At 42.9% G+C, this 21,304-nt stretch overlaps 1 protein-coding gene across 2 annotated transcripts in view; it reads right to left on the reverse strand.

The window, feature by feature from the left end:
* Positions 1-489: 489 nt before the first annotated feature.
* Positions 490-21,304, reverse strand: part of chchd6a (coiled-coil-helix-coiled-coil-helix domain containing 6a) — a 75,673-nt gene continuing 54,858 nt past the window's right edge. The window contains exons 8-9 of one of the 2 annotated variants that reach the window (XM_045695189.1): positions 19,393-19,528; positions 490-866 (exon numbers count right to left, since the gene is read on the reverse strand). In XM_045695189.1, coding sequence (XP_045551145.1) covers positions 843-866; positions 19,393-19,528 — 160 coding nt within the window. In that variant the 3' untranslated portion in view covers positions 490-842. The remainder of the gene's footprint in view (positions 867-19,392; positions 19,529-21,304) is intronic. The other variant, NM_001141562.1, reaches the window with a different exon arrangement.

The raw sequence follows: 21,304 nt of genomic DNA on the forward strand, positions 1-21,304 counted from the left end.
TGAGCTGGTCTTTCCAACAGACACCAGGGTTATCATCTACTACCCACCCTCGCTCTCCTGTTGCCATGGCAACCCCCAAAACACATCTATCCCAGAATGACATGTTTTCTCTATGAATAAAACGCCAAGAAACAGAATAAATGTCAAGAAACAGAACGAGAATAAATATTAAGAAAGAGAACGAGAATAAACGCCAAGAAACAGAACGAGAATAAACGGCAAGAAACAGAACGAGAATAAACACCAAGAAACAGAACGAGAATAAACACCAAGAAACAGAACGAGAATAAACACCAAGAAACAGAACGAGAATAAACACCAAGAAACAGAACGAGAATAAATGTCAAGAGAATGAATGACCATGAAGAAATGTGTTGCTTTCTACGTGCGTTCTGAGTTTTACAAAGAAACAGAAGAAAGTGGTTCAATATAGCCACTTACAAGTACTATACAGGCATAGCTATAGCCAAACCAAGAAGCAGACAGACATCAGCATAGGGATATGGTTTAATTGATGAAATAATGGAATGGATATGATAGAAACCTGATAAATGGTCAGGAAGTCCTGAGTATATTGTTAAAAAATACAACTTAAAACCATCTTCAGTCAGTCCTCTTTCAAATATCTATTTTACCCTGTAAAAATGTACAGTAGCGTCTACGTAGTGCAACTTCAAAATGAAGATAAAATGATTAAAACAATGTATAAAAGGCATTATGCTAACACCAAAGCAGCTCTTTGCCCCTAAATATGAATCAGCGAGAAGTTTGGAAGTGCCAGTCTTGTGCTGCAGTAAATCTGTTCCTGGACATGAGTTTCATTCAGCCTTCTCCACTGCTCTTCATCCATGGTTTACCAGCAGGTTCTGAAAACAAGGAGAGGACAACGTCAAATCACCAATACTTCAGATCAATACACAGCCCAACAACACACACGTCTTCAAACTCACTTCAGCTCAATTGTTATCAAAACGTCTACCAAGCCGCTGACCCCCTTTGGTCTTGTAAGGCGAGCACCATGATTTCCGCTCCTCTGTCAGACCTGTCCATTAGATAATGTCTGCCCCACCCCCTGACCTTAGTGCTGTGATGCTAAGGTCAGGGGTGTGAATAGCATGTGTGACTAGGGGGAGGAGTCTCTCTTCTAATCAGCACCCACCAAAAGTCGGCAGGAATGATGTCTGTGGTCAGGTCAGGTAATTGTAGTGATTCTCTCGGTGGGGCGGAACCACTGGCACTTTCATAGAAAGTACTCATAGATTACTGTTGGAGAAGACCTCTCCATCTCTGACAACAACAAAGAAGCATACTGTACAGCCACAGTTTGTCCATTCATTCAGAGAAAGAAGCAAGGATGATGGAAAGAAATTGGGGGAAAAAAATCATTAGGTTGTCAGTGATTGCCTTAGTCTTTAAAAACGTTTCTAGAATGTACCCACTGGGCAAAAACGGGTTCAATTAAATCAATGTTGTTTCCAAACCATTAAAAAAATAAATCTATGTGAATCCAATGACATGGTGACATTTTGGTTGATTTCACATTGAATTCACATTAGTTGACACCTCAACCAAATGAAAACTCAACGTTGAACTGACGTCTGTGCCCAGTGGGTACTGTAGGCTCTGACAGCATCATAACTAGATTTGGTGCACAAATTGGTTCCAGGTGATTCATAGAGCACTTCCTGCATCCTCATGTATTTATTTGGCCAGAGCTCTGAAAGCATCCAGACACTCAACAGACCGACAGGGCCAAGCATGGAGAGCAAAGTGCTGCTGCAGAGGAGGCAGGAATAACGGCATGTTACAGAGGTTCATCTGGAACAACGCTCGGAACCTTGGCAGGCCAGGCAGGATGCAGGCAGGATCCAGGCAGGATGCAGAATGGGATATTGACCTGCAGCGTAGTACACACTGAGAAGCCTGCCGAGACACACAGCCAAATCAGAGAGCAGCAGAATCAATACGCCTAACGTCATGACGAAGACCTCAACACATCCCATCAGAGCAGTGTGAGGTACGTGGCTGCTCGCCACAAACCAACGCCTCTGCCTGCAGGGAAAGTGTGTGTGTGTGTGTGTGTGTGTGTGTGTGTGTCAGGGAGAGACTTGCAGAGCGTGCCAATTAAGTTCCCACAGTGTGAATACAGGCTGTGCAAGTGTGCCCTTGTTTCACTTTATCTGGGGGGGATAGCTATTGACTAACTCTAACCCCAGTCAGAGCCAACACAATACCGTTAAACACACTTACAGACACATACACACACCTTCAAAATGTAATAGGTTCTCCTATAGCTCTCGTGGGAGCTATAGTTGTGTTTGAGCTGTTGTAGGGTCAGTCTTGATTAGCTAAGAGGTTTTCCTCAGCAGGAAGCTCTGACCACTGGGGTCCGACTGCAGCACGTTGACCGCTGACCTCTAAATAATCACCACAGTGATGAGAAGTCAACCCAGAAGAGAACATACAGTGGCAAGAAAAAGTATGTGAACCCTTTGGAGATTCCTGGATTTCTGCATAAATTGGTCATAAAATTTGATCTGATCTTCATCTAGGTCACAACAATAGACAAACACAGTCTGCTTAAACTAATAACACACAAACAATTATACGTTTTCATGTCTTTATTGAACACACCGTGTAAACATTCACAGTGCAAAAAAAAGCATGAGAACCCTTGTATTTAATAGCTGGTTGACCCTCCTTTGGCAGCAATAACCTCAACCAAACGTTTTCTGTAATTGCGGATCAGACCTGCACAACGGTCAGGAGGAATTTTGGACCATTCCTCTTTACAAAACTGTTTCAGTTTAGCAATATTCTTGGGATGTCAGGTGTGAATGGCTCTCGAGGTCATGCTACAGCATCTCAAATCAGGTTGAGGTCAGGACACTGACTGGACCACTCCAGAAGGCATATTTTCTTCTGTTGAGGCCATTCTGTTGTTGAGCTTCAATTGGCGGACAGATAGCCTAACATTCTCCTGCAAAATGTCTTGATAAACTTGGGAATTCATTTTTCCGTCTATGATAGCAAACTGTCCAGGCCCTGAGGCAGCAAAGCAGCCCAAAACCATGATGCTCCCTCCACCATAATTTACAGTTAGGATGAGGTTTCTATGTTGGTGTGCTGTGCCCTTTTTTCCTCCACACATAGTGTTGTGTGTTCCTTCCAAACAACTCAACTATAGTTGAATCTGTCCACAGAATATTTTGCCAGTAGCGCTGTGGAACATTCAGGTGCACTTTTGCAAACTTCAGACGTGCAGCAACGTTTTTTTTGGACAGCAGTGGCTTCTTCCGTGGTGTCCTCCCATGAACGCCATTCTTGTTTAGTGTTTTACGTATCGTAGACTCGTCAATAGAGATGTTAGCATATTCCAGAGATTTCTGTAAGTCTTTAGCTGACACTCTAGGATTCTTCTTAACCTCATTTAACATTCTGTGCTGTGCTCTTGCAGTCATCTTAGCAGGATGGACATTCCTAGGGAGTGTAGCAACAGTGCTGAACTTTCTCCATTTATATTCAATTTGTCTTACCGTGGACTGATGAACATCAAGGCTTTTAGAGATACTTTTGTAAACCTTTCCAGCTTTATGCAAGTCAACAATTCTTAATCTTAGGTCTTCTGAAATGTCTTTCGTTTGAGGCATGGTTCACATCAGGCAATGCATCTTGTGAATAGCAAACTCAAATTTTGTGAGTGTTTTTTTTACAGGGCAAGGCAGCTCTAACCAACATTTCCAATCTCATCTCATTGCTTGGACTCCAGGTTAGCGGACTCATGATTCCAATTAGCTTTTGGACAAGTCATTAGCCTAGGGGTTCACATACTTTTTCCAACCTACACTGTGAATGTTAAAATGATCTATTCAATATAGACATGAAGAATACAATAATTTGTGTGTTATTAGTTTAAGCACACTATGTTTGTCTATTGTTGTGACTTGGATCAAATTTGATGACCAATTTATGCAGAAATCCAGGTAATTCCAAAGGGTTCACATACCTTTTCTTGCCACTGTACATGCGAACTATGACCTCTGCGACTGTGTCTGGGAGTGATGTCAAATCGGTCTGATGCTGTTCTGTGTCCTAGAGGCAGAACTGAGCGATTTCCCCTTGGATAGGCCAGCTGCAAAGTCAAAATTGTCTATATTGCAAAAGTCTATGAAAACAAAAATGTGTTTTTTGGTCTTAATTTATGGTTAGGGTTAGGCATTAAGGTTAGCAGTGTGGTTAAGGTTAGGGTTAAAGTTAGGTTTAAATCAGATTGTATGACTTAGTGGCTGTGCCAGCTAGTGACCACTCTGCAGAGCTGCCTCCAGAACAAGATTCATGCCAAAAAAGGCTAACCTGCGTGTCCAGACAGAGCCATCTAACCAGCTGAAGGTAGAGAATGAAAAGGAGTGTCTGTACATTATTGATGATTAGACTCTTCTTTTCTTTCATCTTTATCAATTAAAAATAAATAATTATTTTGTAACTTCCATACTTAATTTATGGAAAGTGAATATATGCTGTATGTCACCGATACTCATTCAGTTTAGAAAGCAGTCAATTTTTAAAGCCAGGAACACATCTCAACCATCTGGTGACAACATTCCATCTGAGAGGCAAGTTATACAAGCCTGATTCCTCCATGGCAGTGGCAATGGCATTTATTTTCTGCTCAGATAGTTTTGGGGCATAAAGGAAAGGAACCGAGCACTCGTCCTTTCTCCATGGCCAAGGCTTAGCTCAATTGGAAATTCATCTTATCTGATGACTGGCAGGCAATTGGAATTCCTGGGCGATAACCTCCACTCCGCCACAGAGACAGGCAGGCAAGGACATTTTTTCCCAGAGATGTGATGCAAGTGCCTGTTTTTCCACTAAGAGCTTTCCTGTGTGGAGAGATAACTGCTCCTAGCCCCTGATGTATTATTTACTATTTTCCATGTATTATTTCTGATGATTGTATTGACGAGGAGAGGGATCAATTGCTTTGAAGTTGCACATGAAAGTGAGCACATCAACCCAGCCTTGAATGGGGAAGTCAGGATGCCACAAAAAACAACCAACACATTTATTTTATTAAAACATTTTAGAAAAGGGGAGAAATTATTTTGAAGGTACAAAGAGGAAATTGGATTGCATTGTGATGTGAGGGCCAGTGAGCCAAAGTGGCCAGGTGGATGCAGAGCGGCCAGGCGTTTGGCCTTGTTTAACAAAGCCAATCGAACCCCCCCCCCAGGCAGGCTGTACATTTATCTCAGCTGGGGGCCTTACACAGCCTTTCACCCACGGGGATAAAACAGGGCCCAACCCCAGGCACAGGCGTTCTGGGAAATGCACTACAGAAAAGCCAGTATGCCGATTGTTCAGCATTTGAGGTGGCTTTCAACTCCACAATACGTGGGCCCTGGACCTGAGTTATGATCTGATCTATCACACAGAGAGACAGAGAGAGAGTGAGAGACAGAGAAAGAGTGAGGCTGGTGGCGCAAGAGGAGAGGCTCTGTGGAAAGGTCAGCCAGCAACCCCTGGAGCCCATTGTGTAGATCCCTCTACTGATGGATGTTTGAAATCTTTGTGTTGACGGTGCCGCCTGGGCCACAGCGCTAATGAAAGCCCAAAATGGTGGCTTTGGATTCATCTTGATGTGCTGTTCGATAGCACTCAGTGAAACAACAAAAGAGATGGAGGATAGAAAAGGGAAAGAGAGAGAGAGGGGAAGGGGTAGAGCAAGACAATGTTTAACGCATCACTGTTAATGCTAGACCACTTTGCTGAACCGTGGTAGAAACTACTCAAGAGGTGAGATATAGCTTTATCAATCGTCAATGTATTCTGGAAGGCATTTGGAAAGTATTCAGAACCTTGACATTTTCCATGTTTTGTTACAGCCTTATTCTAAAATTGATTAAATTGTTTTTGTTCCACACTAATCTACACACAATAACAAAGCAAAAAGTGTTTTGTTCTGCCCCTGAACAAGGCAGTTAACCCACTGTTCCCCGGAAGGCTGTCATTGTAAATAAGAATTTGTTCTTAACTGACTTGCCAAGTTAAATAAAGGTTCAAAATAAATAAAGCAAAAATAGTTTGTTGAAGCACCTTTGGCAGCGATTACAGCCTTGAGTCTTCTTGGGTATGATGCTACAAGCTTGGCACACCTGTATTTGGGGAGTTTCTCCCATTCTTCTCTGCAGATCCTCTCAAGCTCTGTCAGGTTGGATGGGGATCGTCGCGGCACAACTATTTTCAGGTCTCTCCAGAGATGTTCGATCGGGTTTAAGTCTGGGCAACTCAAGGACATTCAGAGACTTATCCCGAAGCCACCTGCGTCGTCTTGGCTGTGTGCTTAGGGTCGTTGTCCTGTTGGAAGGTGAAGCTTCACCCCAGTCGGAGGTTCTGAGCGCTCTGGAGCAGGATTTCATCAAAGACCTCGTTATACTTTGCTCTGTTAACCTTTCCCTTGATCCTGACTAGTCTCCCAGTCTGTGCCGCTGAAAAACATCCCCACAGCATGATGCTGCCACCACCATGCTTCACCGTAGCGATGGTGACAGGTTTCCTCCAGACGTGACGCTTGGCATTCAGGCCAAAGAGTTCAAACTTGGTTTCATCAGACCTTTTGGCAAACTCCAAGCAGGCTGTCATGTGCCTTTTACTGAGGAGTGGCTTCCGTCTAGTCAATCTACCATAAAGGCCTGATTGGTGGAGTGCTGCAGAGATGGTTGTCCTTCTGGAAGGTTCTCCCATCTCCACAGAAGAATTCTGGAGCTCTGTCAGAGTGGCCATAAGGTTTTTGTCACCTCCATGACTAAGGCCCTTCTCCCTCGATTGCTCAGTTTGGCCGGGCGGCCAGCTTCAGGAAGAGTCTTGGTGGTTCCAAACTTCTTCCATTTAAGAATGATGGAGACCACTGTGTTCTTGGGGACATTCAATGGTGCAGACATTTTTAGGTACCCTTCCCCAGATCTGTGCCTCGACACAATCCTGTCTTGGAGCTCTATGGATAATTCCTTCAACGTCATGGCTTGGTTTTTGCTCTGACATGCACGGTCAACTGTGGGACCTCATATAGACAGGTGTGTGCCTTTCCAAATCATGTCCAATCAATTGAATTTACCACAGGTGGACTCCAATCAAGTTGTAGAAACATCTCAAAGATGATAAATGCAAACAGGATGCACCCGAGCTCAATTTCGAATCTCATAGCAAAGGTTCTGAATACTTATGTTAATAAGGTATTTCCGTCTTTTATTTTTAATACATTTGCATGTATTTCTAAAAACTTGTTTTCACTTTGTCATTATGGGGTATAACCACTAGGTAGACTAGTGGTTAGAGCATTGGGCCAGAAACCGAATGGTTGCTGGGTCGAATCTCCGAGCTGACAAGGTAAAATCTGTCTTTCTAACCCCTGAACAAGGTAGTTATAACCCACTGTTCCCCGGTAGGCCTTCATTGTAAATAAAAAATTGTTCTTAACTGACTTGCCTAGTTAAATAAAGGTTAAATAAAATAAAGATTGATGAGGAAAAAAATGTATTTAATCCATTTTAGAATAAGGCTGTAACGTAACAAAATGTGGAAAAAGGGAAGGGGTCTGAATACTTTCCAAATGCACTGCGTGTGCCAGCTTGACAGTACTCGAGGTTGGAAAGACCGTACAGTATATGAGACGGGGGGCTTTCTCTGGTCCTAACAAGGGGCTTAGCAGCTAATGGGCAGGTGAGGTGAAGCTGAATAAATTAATGTGGGTTGAGAAAGCGAAAGAAACAGAGTGAGAAATGAGAAAGACGGAGACTGAAAGAAGAGAAGGAGATAAAGAAACAGAGAACCAACACACCCTCTCTGTCACCAGTAAATGTAATCTCACAACGCCAAGCAGAACATTTTGAATAATCCATAGCGACAAAACAGAGTGCAAAAATGAGTGCTTATAATTCCCATTATAGTAGTGCTACTGTAGTGCACAGCACAGCCTAACAGGCCCAGCAAATTACAGTACAGAAAAACAAAAGACAGACTCTTTCATGAACGGCAGGGGAGACACTTTACATCAGTGGCTGGGTGAAGAGGTTAACATTGTGATTGTGATGGGGGCTGGTGTCATGACCCTAGCCCTTTCAGTGAGTTGGCTAGCAGAGATGTGAACAACCCCCTTATCCTGTTAGGAGGGGGGGCAGTTTTATAACTTAACCCCCACATCATAAATTCCATGAAGAGACTCTCCCTGGCCATGCAGTATGGAGAGAGAGAGTGTTTCACAGTAGAACAAAGGAACTGCCAAATTCTACTACATTCCAATATTTGAGAATTGAACAATATCCATATTTTGGAGAATGTGTAAACGTTCGGTGGAGAAGCCAGCTACGACCCAGTCCGTTTTGTTTCATGTTTGTGACCTCATGAAAGACAATACAGCCACATTACCCTAACTTTGTTTATACAGGTTCCTCATTTATGAGGCTTGCACCTAATTATTGTATAAAATGAATGAGTTAAGATGAAACTACTTGTGAAATGATGTATTGTGATGTTAACCTTTTAAAATGAGAGAATTTGCCTTCATTGTAAAGTTTAACTGTCAGGAGCCACGCCCCAAGTGAATAGGCATTGGTTGTAAATTATGAACCAACCCCTTTTCTAAATAAATATAAAAGCCCCCGTGACCCAAAGTCCAAATACGGGAGGACTTGTCCTCACGTTTAAAAAGGGCTAATTCTAATTTCAACCCTACAGGCCAGGAAACGTGAGATCTTGCGCTACACGTGAAATGGTATGAACTCTGAACTATTGATCACCCAAGAAGAAGTGAGTCCTAGATGACAGCCTAACAGACTGCAGCTGGAAAGGTAGTAAATCTAGTGCGAGAACACTGATCGACGTGGACGAATCTCCAGAGTGAGATGAACCTCTCAGACCACGCATACCTCGGTGTAAGCTGAGGTGGTTCAGGTTTGAGCACCAAAACTAGAAAACTATACTACGTGGAGCATTGGCTACACGGCTGGAAATGGTTAAACTCTGAGACTATCGATCCCTACAGAATAAGAGCAAATCTTAGATACTAATTACTAGTCTGCAGCTAGAAATGATGTAAACCTGGGATGTGAATACCGACAACCGCCGAAACATCTACTCTAAGAACCATGGACGCCTGACGTATCCATTTCAAAAGACACTATCAGGAGCCGCCATCATGAGTAGCCAGAGACTCTCTGATGAACTGACCGATGATTCCAACAGAGAAGACAACAACTACATAATGGCGTAAATATATTGATTGCAATTATTCCCGAATGAGCGAGCGTTCATGTGCAAAGGATTAGCATTTCAATGAATATAATTATCCACTGTGTGTAGTGATCCATTTTGTCTTTCCAGCTCTCTCAGTTCACACCCCTTTCCTTTGTCCACCAAGCCGTCATATCGGTTTAGCCCACTAGGGGATCTTCCCTATCATTGTTAGTAACCAATATCTACTGTTTGTTTGTTATGCATTTCTGTGATTATTTAGTTAGTTAGTAAATAATGATTAAGCCAACTGGTGTATGGATGATTCATAGTTTAGGCTGGGTTCGTGCAGATAACCAACAATTTACAACGTTTGGAATGAGACTGACGTGAGGTAAAGAATTATTAATTAATTAGAAGACTAATTGATCAGATATTAAAATATCTGAAGAGTTATATTAGGAAAATTATAACTTTGTAATCTGAAGATTTTCCGTGGTGCCCCGACTTCCTAGTTAATTACATTTACATGATTAGTTTAATCACGTAATAATAATTACAGAGAATTGATTTGATAAAATAACAGTCTTCACTTTTAATGACGCCAAAGACACGACAGAGGTTATGAACCAAATGAAGAGGCCGGGTTTTAAGTTGGAAGACTTTAGTGACTTCAGAGATACATTGATCGTTTTTACTCCAAACAGGCAGAGATGCGCACAACGTCTTGTAATGTGATGGAGAAAACAAATCGATCCACTTGTACATTTACCTCACTGTTTTTGTCTGTGGAAGAAAAACATGAATACCATTATAACAGAGATGTTCCAGTATACCCTTTCCTTGAACAATACTTAGGCCCTGAAACCAAACTATCATTATAAAACACACATTACATAAACCTTTACAATTGTTGGACTAAATTGGAAACAAATTTTCCCCCGATGCGCCGTACTATTCACTAGTCAAGTGTGCCGTCGTTATTGCATGTTGTGTTGTCTGAAAACAATGTGCCGAATAGCAAGGTGACGCCAGAGAGATAATGGTCTTGGATCTGATTGGCTGCTTCTCCGAGCCTGGATCAATTCATGTCTGAAAGGAGGGAAAGGCTTTTTATGACGACACCTCAGACAATAAGAAAATTAAACCAGTGAATCCACTGTGAAGGAGTGTGAAAGAAAGAACGAGGAAGAAACATAAAAGAGAGATATACAGGGAGTTCAAACACAAACAGAAAAACACAATTACAGCTCCTGCCCCTTATACAACATCTCTCTCTCGCTCGCACTCTCTCTCAGCACACGAGTGGAGAGAGCGAGGCCAAAGTTTCCAACCTCCGACTGCCGTGTTTGACTTCACACACTAGTGTGCTCGCCGCGCTGGGGATTCACATTGAAATAATTGGAATGATTCTCCACTGCAGGCCTGCTTGACTATGCCTCTACCGTGTGTGTTGCTGTGTGTTCTGGGCTGCAGTCAGATAGATAACTAGTGATTAGGGCCAGTCCCTCCCCAGCCTGGCTCCTGCCTCTTTAATGAGGCTCTGCTGAGGGCCACATAGAGCAGAGAGGGGGCTCTTCAGTCTAACACACTGGACTGGCTCTCTCTCACAGGGCGATGGTCTGGCTGTCAACACTGTCACCCTCTTCACTGGACACTGACTGAATCACAAGAGGTCATAGAGCTGGGACAGCCTCTTCACCCTACACATGGATGGAACACTAACCTATGTAATTGCCAAAGAAGACTGAAATAAAACTAAGTGAAGAAAGTATAGTGCCACTAGACAGGGAAACTTTGTTGTACAACTTGTCTTGTTGTCCTACTTATGCTCTTGAAGTTTTGCATCTGGCAAAAGTTTTACTGGTGTGAATTTAGACATACATCTGCAAATTATAACATACTGTATGTGAAGAGTATTGATGATTAGTTAATTAGGCTTTGGCTGTAGAATTGTAGTTACTTATCTGGATTCAGCTATAGAAGTGTAGCTACTGGTCTGGTCCATATTCAGCTGTGTGTGGAGCAGTGATTACTGCAGTGTGACAGTCTGGTTGGACAGAAGCCTGCGGTCTGTATAGGCCCTGTGCAGCCAGGAACACATTGCTCTTCATTAAGACTGAGTGATGAGGGACCTGGACTGGCATCCCTCTCCTCTCCGTGTCCCTCTGCTGTCCATCTCTCTTCACCTCCTTAAATAGCACTACTCTCTCTCACTCCCAGCTCCTCCATCTCCTGCCTTAAGAGACCTAGTCCATATATTTATTCTCTTTCCCGCTCTGTTTCTTACCTCTCCCCTTTATTTCTTATCTGTTGTTTTTATTCCTATATTTCTTCTCATCTCTCTGTTGACAGGGTGTTAACAGTGTAATATCTGCCCTGCAGCATAAGTTCAATCTAAAACAGATCAATAGGTTTTTCTCACTTGAACTTTGGTTGTCTGATTAAAAAACATCAGCTCCCTCAGATCTACTGTAGAACCATACTTACGTCATCCTGGGGAAATACAGAGTTCATTTGCCTTGACTTGATCTGTTCACACATCATTAAAGACTCAGACACAGCATACACTCCCATTAATCATGTTATTAACAGCCCTCGATCACTGGGGCCCGCCCAAGGCTACAAAGCAGATAGATACCACTGGTGGTTGACCTGCCGGCCTGCTGTTGCGGTCTCTCTACTTCCATAAACCAGGAAGGGTCCAACAGCTTGGGTAGTTAACCAAGCTGCTGGGAATATTCTGCCCTTGCCAACGGACTGAGTGGATCGAACATAATGCACTCAGTAAATCTACAAAGTGTGTCCTGATGGACAGTGGAGCTGACGGCTGATGGCGAGGAGCAGGTTTGGATGCGTGCGTGTGCGCACTAGAGAGAGAAAGTGAGTGAGTGTGTTTGTGAGGCTGACAGGATTAGAGTAGCGCTGGCAGAGGAGCTTGTGTGTCTCAGAGACCTATGACAGGCAGGGGAGAAGACGGTAACCCCAGGGTCTGAAATGAAAATAAACTTGCCGCATCGACAACAGCGCAGGGCAGCCAATCAGAGAGCTGAGGCTGCAGAATTGTCAACATCAGGAGCTCAGGTATGTTAAGACATGAGGTGGCAGCTTCAGTACAGCACAGGGACAGGTCAGAACTGAGCAGCACACCATTAGAAAAAGGCAGACACAACCTCAGTAACAAATACAGACTGTCCTATAGGCCAGGAGTTCGCAAACGTTTTGCTTTGTGAACCACCAATGAAAACATACCTAGACCAAAAGAATAAGTAAAGAATTGATTTATAAAAACTTCTGATTGAAAACATTTAACCGATGATAGATTTTCCTGTGACCGATCTTAAGAAATGTAATGTATAATAATGAAATTACTAAATGACATCCAGCGACCCACAGTTTGGGACCCACTGTAAACAAAATAACTGCAGTTCCATAAAACATAAAAGGTGGTGAATATCACTCCATGTGGGTAGGTACATCCAGCTTCTGGAAAAAGATGCACAAATATACAGTTGAAGTCAGAAGTTTAAATACACTTAGATTGGAGTCATTAAAACAAGTTTTTCAACCACTCCACAAATTTCTTGTCAACAAACTATAGTTTTGGCAAGTCGATAGGGACATCTACTTTGTGCATGACACAAGTCATTTTTCCAACAATTGTTTACAGACAGATTATTTCACTTATAATTCACTGTATGACAATTCCAGTGGGTCAGAAGTTTACATAAGCTAAGTTGACTGTGCCTTTGAACAGCTTGGAAAATTCCAGAAAATTATGTCATGGCTTTAGAAACTTCTGATAGGCTAATTGACATCATTTGAGTCAATTGGAGGTGTACCCCTGGATGTATTTCAAGGCCTACCTTCAAACACCGTGCCTCTTTGCTTGACATCATGGGAAAATCAAAAGAAATCAGCCAAGACCTCAGAAAAAAATGGTGGACCTCCACAAGTTTGGTTCATCCTTGGGAGCAACTTCCAAACACCTGAAGGTACCACGTTCATCTGTACAAACAATAGTATGCAAGTATAAATACCATGGGACCACGCAGCCATCATACCGCTCAGGAAGGAGACGCGTTCTGTCTCCTAGAGATGAACGTACTTTGGTGCGAAAAGTGCAAATCGATCCCAGAACAACAGCAGGACCTCGTGAAGATGCTGGAGGAAACAGGTACAAAAGGGGGATGCTTGCAAGCCGAAGAACACCATCCCAACCGTGAAGCACGGGGGTGACAGCATCACGTTGTGGGGGTGCTTTGCTGCAGGAGGGCCTGGTGCACTTCACAAAATAGATGGAATCATGAGGAAGGACAATTATGTGGATATATTGAAGCAACATCTCAAGACATCAGTCAGGAAGTTAAAGCTTGGTCGCAAATGGGTCTTCCAAATGGACAATGACCCCAAGCATACTTGGGGGTCATTGTGGCTTAACCTGTTAGGGCTAGGGGGCAGTATTTACACGGCCGGATAAAAAACGTACCCGATTTAATCTGGTTATTACTACTGCCCAGAAACTAGAATATGCATATAATTATTGGCTTTGGATAGAAAACACCCTAAAGTTTCTAAAACTGTTTGAATGGTGTCTGTGAGTATAACAGAACTCATATGGCAGGCAAAAACCTGAGAAGATTCCTTACAGGAAGTGGCCTGTCTGACAAGTTCTTGTTCTTCTTGACTCTCTTTATTGAAAACTGAGGATCTTTGCTGTAACGTGACACTTCCTACGGCTCCCATAGGCTCTCAGAACCCGGGAAAAGCTGAATGATGTAATTTCAGCCCCTGGCTGAAAAACATTAGCGCCTTTGGTAAGTGGTCTATCAGAGGACAATGAGACTGAGGCGCGTGCACGAGGCGACCCCATGTTTTTATTTTCTCTCTCTTTGTACTAAAACACAGATTCCCGGTCGGAATATTATTGCTTTTTTACGAGAAAAATTGCATAAAAATTGATTTTAAACAGCGGTTGACATGCTTCGAAGTACGGTATTGGAATATTTCGAATTTTTTGTCACGAAACGCGTCGGGCGCGTCACCCTTCTTTACCCTTTCGGATAGTGTCTTGAACGCACGAACAAAACGCCGCTATTTGGATATAACTATGGATTATTTTGAACCAAACCAACATTTGTTATTGAAGTAGAAGTCCTGGGAGTGCATTCTGACAAAGAACAGCAAAGGTAATAACATTTTTCTTATAGTAAATCTGACTTTGGTGAGGGCTAAACTTGGTGGGTGTCTAAATAGCTAGCCCTGTGATGCCGGGCTATCTACTTAGAATATTGCAAAATGTGCTTTCACCGAAAAGCTATTTTAAAATCGGACAGAGGAGTTCTGTATCTATAATTCTTAAAATAATTGTTATGTTTTTTGTGAACGTTTATCGTGAGTAATTTAGTAAATTCACCGGAAGTTTGCGGGGGTATGCTAGTTCTGAACGTCACATGCTAATGTAAAAAGCTGGTTTTTGATATAAATATGAACTTCATTGAACAAAACATGCATGTATTGTATAACATAATGTCCTAAGATTGTTATCTGATGAAGATCATCAAAGGTTAGTGCTGCATTTAGCTGTGGTTTGGGTTTATGTGACATTATATGCTAGCTTGAAAAATGGGTGTCTGATTATTTCTGGCTCGGTACTCTGCTGACATAATCTAATGTTTTGCTTTCGTTGTAAAGCCTTTTTGAAATCGGAAAGTGTGGTTAGATTAACGAGAGTCTTATCTTTAAAATGGTGTAAAATAGTCATATGTTTGACAAATTGAACTAATAGCATTTCTAAGGTATTTGAATAACGCGCCACGGGATTCCACTGGCTGTTACGTAGGTGGGACGAAATCGTCCCACTGGCCCTAGAGAAGTTAAGGACAGGTAAGTCAAGAAATTTGAGTGGCCATCACAAAGCCCTGACCTCAATCCTATAGAACATTTGTGGGCAGAACTGAAAAAGCATGTGCGAGCAAGGAGGCCTACAAGCCTGACTCAGTTACACCAGCTCTGTCAGGAGGAATGGGCCAAAATTCACCCAACTTATTGTGGGAAGCTTGTGGAAGGCTACCAGAAACGTTTGACCCAAGTTAAACAATTTAAAAGGCAATGCTACCAAATACTAATTGAGTGTATGTAAACTTCTGACCCACTGGGAATGTGATGAAAGAAATAAAAGCTGAAATAAATAATTCTCTCTACTATTATTCTGACATTTCACATTCTTAAAATAAAGTGCTGATCCCAACTGACCTAAGACAGGGGATTTTTACTAGGATTAAATGTCGGGAATTGTGAAAAACTGAGTTTAAATGTATTTGGCTAACGTGTATGTAAACTTCCAACTTCAACTGTACCTAATACATTTGGGGTGGGCAATAGACACTGGAGCATTTACCCTAAAGGGAAAGTCTGCATGAAGCAGTCCAACACATTCAACATTCAACACAGGCTGGAGGTGTAAACTGCTGCAGGACAGGTGGAGCCAGAGGGAGGGTTTAAGGTACACTCACTCCTTCCCAAGTCTGACAGTGGGGCTTTGGGAATAATGCCCAGACTTGAACACAAAAGCCTCCATTGGCGGTCTATGCCAAGTCTGGGCTACAGGGAAGGGAGCGCACAGGGAGAAAACAGCATTAAAAGTTTCTGAGGTCTAAAACCGACCCTGGTCGTACTGCAACATCAATCCGGCATCAGACACGCTACCCTAACCAGTGCATTCTCATCGCTCCCTGTCTCTTTCTCTCTCTTTCTCCCTCCAACCTTTTTCTTTTGTGCTAAATGCAGGAAAGCTCAAAACATCTATCACCATCAAAGTCAGGGCATCTCTCTCTCTGTAAATTACTTGAGAATCCAGCGGAGCGTGGAGACGGATCAGGCAATCTCAACTCATTATCCGAGACAGGGACGATGGTGGGCGCCTCCCAGCCTCCTCCTAGCCTCACGCGCTCCCCTCCCCAGACGCCACCTCACTGGCTCCGCTCTGGCCTCAGACATCCCCTCTCTAATAAGGCCTGCCTCTGTTCCTCCCCTCTAACCATCACCTTAACCCAAGCCCATCTTCACCAAACAGAGGGGGAGATACACAACACACACACACACACACCTGAAGATGCCTTTTCTTGCTGAGCATTAATAAGGCAGTGTGTGAGGTCTGCAGTGGGTCTGTTCTGTCAGCCTCCTCCTACACTAACTTCAATGAAATCATACAGTAACTAGACTACACCTATTTCAGACCTGCAAATAATATGTTTATATGACCCCCTTTCAAACAAACCCTTATTGACCATTTATTTGCAGGTATACCCCGTTTATACATATCAGTGGGTAACTGGCAAATTGGGAGGGGTGGTGGTGGTGGAGGGGGGGGGGGGGTGTTGTTAAACCATGGGGGCTGTTTGCATTTCAAATTAGGGAAGTGTTTATTAATTTACCTGCAACAAAAACAAATCAGAGAACCAGTCCCACAGAAACAATATTTTGGTTACATGGTCTGTAAAAATTCAGGAATCATGACAAGGTCTTTAGGTGGGTTTTATATTCCCCCTACGCCTTTCAGATGGACAAGAAAGCTGGTATAAAAATGCAGGCATGGTAAATTAGTGGGATTTTGGTCTGTGTATGAAATGGATACCAGCATTTCACAGGAAAGTCTTCTGGTTCCACACCATGTTTACATCAAACTGGCCTCAGACATGGATAGAAAACGCTCCATGAACTGATGACGTTCCCTGCTCTGCAAATTCAATATACTTTAAAATGACTAAAACCAAATCGAAACTCTTTTAGAAAGAGAGGCTGAATCCCAAATCACCCCTTCCCCTCGCCCCTCCATTTGCGCGAGCGTCCTCCAAATGCACAAGTGTCCCAAAGCTGAGGGAGCGAAAATTATGGAAGGTTAGGGGCTTATTAGATCCTCCGATTGCCACTTCGACCGAACCAGCTACTCCACCGGCTTCAGAGTGAAGTGGTATCCCATAACCACCTTATTTTTAGATTGTGGAATTTCACACAAAATAATGGAGAGGCATGCCTAATTATAAGCCACCTGTATTTGTTTGTGTATGAATTCAAGGCTTGACACATATGAAATACCTCCCAAATTAAATGTTAAACTGTTATGGTCCTAAACACCGTGCTTCTACATCTGCATTGCTTGCTCTTTGGGGTTTTAGGCTGGTTTTCTGTATAAGCACTTTGTGACATCTACTGAGATAAAAAGGGCTTCAAAAATACATGATTGATTGATGATACTGAGGTTTATAGATCTTGTAAAACGATAGGGGATATTTTTTCATTAGAATTTCATGCTCGTTTTATTATTTAAATGTGGAATATGAACTGCATCAATAAAGTCAAGAGTGTGTCCGGAAGTTGAAAGGTTAATTTGATCTCCTCGTCGCTCTTGAATTCCCCCTCTGAGTTATGTCAGCGACACGTGACAACGGAGGGCCCTCCAAGCGAGTTGGTAGGGACGAGGGGCTGGTTTGGGATTCACAGAGAGTCTCTTCAAAGGTATCCCGACTTCAAACCCCTATCTAGTTGGGCTAATGTAGAGAGAAAGTTCCTTGTTGGCTCAGATTGGTGCGATGGAATGGCACGCACACACACGCGCACACACACACACACACACACACACACACACACACACACACACACACACACACACACACACACACACACACACACACACACACACACACACACACACACACACACACACACACACACACACACACACACACACACACACACACAGGGCTGGAGGAGAGGAGGTTCACAGAGCTGATTAGCACATGCTTTATGAGTGCTTGCCAGGCAAGGAGCTGGAGCGCCCTGGAGCTTTCCTCAGTGTAGAGCCACACCAGACCAGAGCAGTGCAGTACGTGGCATGTATAGATTATCAAGTGCACTTTCAACTCTTACAGTAGAATATCATGCTACTAGTACACAAACTTCAAGGAACTGTCTCTATATCTAGGGGTAGCACTCTTGTGAAGAGGAGGCTTAAAAACTGTAAGGGAGACAGAGTTGACTTGGGGGCAGAGATGCTAGAAACCTCTTTACTTTGACTACTGCTTACACTCAGGTAGACAAGGTCCAGCTTCCCCATAGCGATGGAACTTAAGCTTCCGGGTGTTTTAACGATGCATCGTTCCTACAACGACCGAAGATGTAACATGAGGTTCCCAAAACACCACACAGAGAGAACGCTCACTAAGTGCGTTGTTGAGGCATGTGTCCATACTGACAGAATTGAAAGAAAAGCAGCACTGCTCTCAGATCAGCTTTCTCCATTAAAATCTTACCTTAACATTATAATTATTCCACAATACTAACGACAGATCAGATTCTAGAGGGATATTATCACCTATGGCTGCAAATATTGAAACAGCTTATTCTAATGCTTATAAGCATTCCCCTATAGCTACCCTATAATAACGCTCTGAATCAAGATTTTGCACATCATTTGCACACATCTTGTTAGACTACACGTCATGAAATATAATGAGGCAAAAATGGCAGACAATAGCGTACAATTAGCAAAATAAAACTTAATTGAATTAACATGAAATTCATTTCAATATGATTTAAATATGTAGCCTATACTGTATTGATCTTTGCAGTCATCTGGGTTTTCAGTTGAAGCCTCTTTTTATCCTAGGATTGTAAAAATTGCAAAGACATTGGTAACTTTGTATTTGTAGTCGATTTCGTTCTGAAGTTATCGGCAGTCACAGCGAGACCGATAAACTTGATTCTGTGTTAAGCAGAGATCTTCTGTGTTTAATGTGATGCAGAAGGGCAGAAAAGCATCTAACGTTGCACTTAGCTGTTCTACGAGTGGTCTGAGGCAGTCGGTAAATAACAAGCGCTTTCAAGTGCGACTTTAGTAACGATGGTTTTTGGGAAACAGCTCTGAGATTTAACGATGCTCAAACGAAGGTTCTAATGATGAATTTAGCCTTAAGATGCTTTGGGAACCTGGGCTCTACTTATTTGAAGCAGGGACAAAAATACAGTTCTATATTTACTAGATGTGGTTGGGGAAAAAAAGATGAACAGGTGAATTGACTATATAATATATTTAGCCATCTGTGTAGAAGAGGTCATGAAAACCTCCAGGCATCTACTGAATGAAAGCCTATAGTGAACACTGACCTTCTTGGCTGCGTCGATGCACTGCATGTACGTTTTGGCCAGGTCTGAGCATTGCAATGTCTGCTCCCGGTTCTCCTTGTAGCAGTTGAGGATCTGGGACTGCAGGTTGATGCACACAGGCTCGGTGTTCCTTGCTCTGTCGACACACACAGGTCAGGTGTCAGCCCAGAGGTCATCAAAGAGACACAGCTTAAGGATTTTTATTAGAACACAGCAAGCAACATGTCTAACATTACTACACTGTATGATCAGTCACATTGTATTTTTGTGAAAATCATTTCAGGTGATTGATGCAGTGATGAGCCATCATTCAGGTTTTGAGCCCCACATGCTTTGAGCCTCACCTGTTTAAAACAAATTCTATAATAATAATAATAATAATAATAATACTACATTTAAAAAATGCCTGTTTCGCAAGTAATTCTGGCATTAATTCGTGTCACATATCAGTTTAGCAAACAATGTAAAAAATGTAAAATGTCAAAATGTCCTTGAGTTAATAAAGAAGCCTAGCTCAGTGTTTTTTGTGGTGGAGGGGCAGCCAGGGAAAACAGAGTGTAGGCGTGGTTCATCTTCTCTGGTTGTGTGGTGATTGACACAGTTTGTGAGTAAATTGATGCACTGTCCACAGGACATGTTGATGCTACTGAACCAAGGCAGAGAAACCTTAACACTGCACATGTGATGCAGGCATGCGACATAGTCGCTGCTCATGTGCACTTAATTGCGGCTAAGTTGGTAGACATCTAGTATGTACATTCCTTTCCGACCGCAGAACTCCAGTGTGCTACCTCATCAATTTACACACAATACCCCATAATGACAAAGCAAAAAAAAGTTATACATTTAGCAAATTTATACAAATAAAAAAAACGGAAATATTACATTTTCATAAGTATTTAGACACTTCACTCAGTACTTTGTTGAAGCACTTTTGGCAGCAATTACAGCCTCGAGTCTTCTTGGGTATGATGCTACAAGCTTGGCACACCTGTATTTGGGGAGTTTCTCCTATTCTTCTCTGCAGATCCTCTCAAGCTCTGTCAGGTTGGATGGGAAGCATTGCTGCACAGCTATTTTCAGTTCTCTCCAGAGATGTTCAATTGGGTTCAAGTCTGGGCTCTGGCTGGGCAACTCAAGGACATTCAGAGACTTTTCCAGAACCAACTCCTGTGTTGTCTTGGCTGTGTGCTTAGGGTTGTTGTCCTGTTGGAAGGTGAACCTTTGCCCCAGTTTGAGGTCCTGAGCACTCTGGGGCAGGTTTTCATCAAGGATCTCTGTACTTTGCTCTGTTCATCTTTGCCTCGATCCTGACTAGTCTCCTACGGTAGTCCATACCGCTGAAAAACATCCCCACAGGATGATGCCGCCACCACCACCACGCTTCACCATAGGGATGGTGCCAGAATTCCTCCAGACGTGACACGTGGCATTCAGGCCAAAGAGTTCAATCTTGGTTTCATCATTTTTTTTTTTTGTCATTTAGCAGACGCTCTTATCCAGAGCGACTTACAGTAGTGAATGCATACATTACATACATATTTTTTTTTTTTTCTGTGCTGGCCCCCCGTGGGAAACGAACCCACAACCCTGGCGTTGCAAACGCCATGCTCTACCAACTGAGCTACAGGGAAGGCCCAGATTCTCTGGTCATCAGACCAGAGAATCTTGTTTCTCATGGTCTGAGAGTCTTTAGGTGCCTTTTGGCAAACTGCAAACGGGCTGTCATGTGCCTTTTACTGAGGAGTGGCTTCCGTCTGGCCACTCTACCATAAAGGCATGATTGGTGGAGAGCTGCAGAAGTGGTTGTCCTCCCATCTCCACAGAGGAACTCTGGAGCTCTGTCAGAGTGACCATCTTGTTCTTGGTCACCTCCCTGACTAAGGCCCTTCTCCCCAGTTTGCTCAGTTTG

Source organism: Salmo salar, chromosome ssa15 (genome assembly GCF_905237065.1).
Source record: "Salmo salar chromosome ssa15, Ssal_v3.1, whole genome shotgun sequence".
Taxonomy (NCBI): Eukaryota; Metazoa; Chordata; class Actinopteri; order Salmoniformes; family Salmonidae; genus Salmo; species Salmo salar.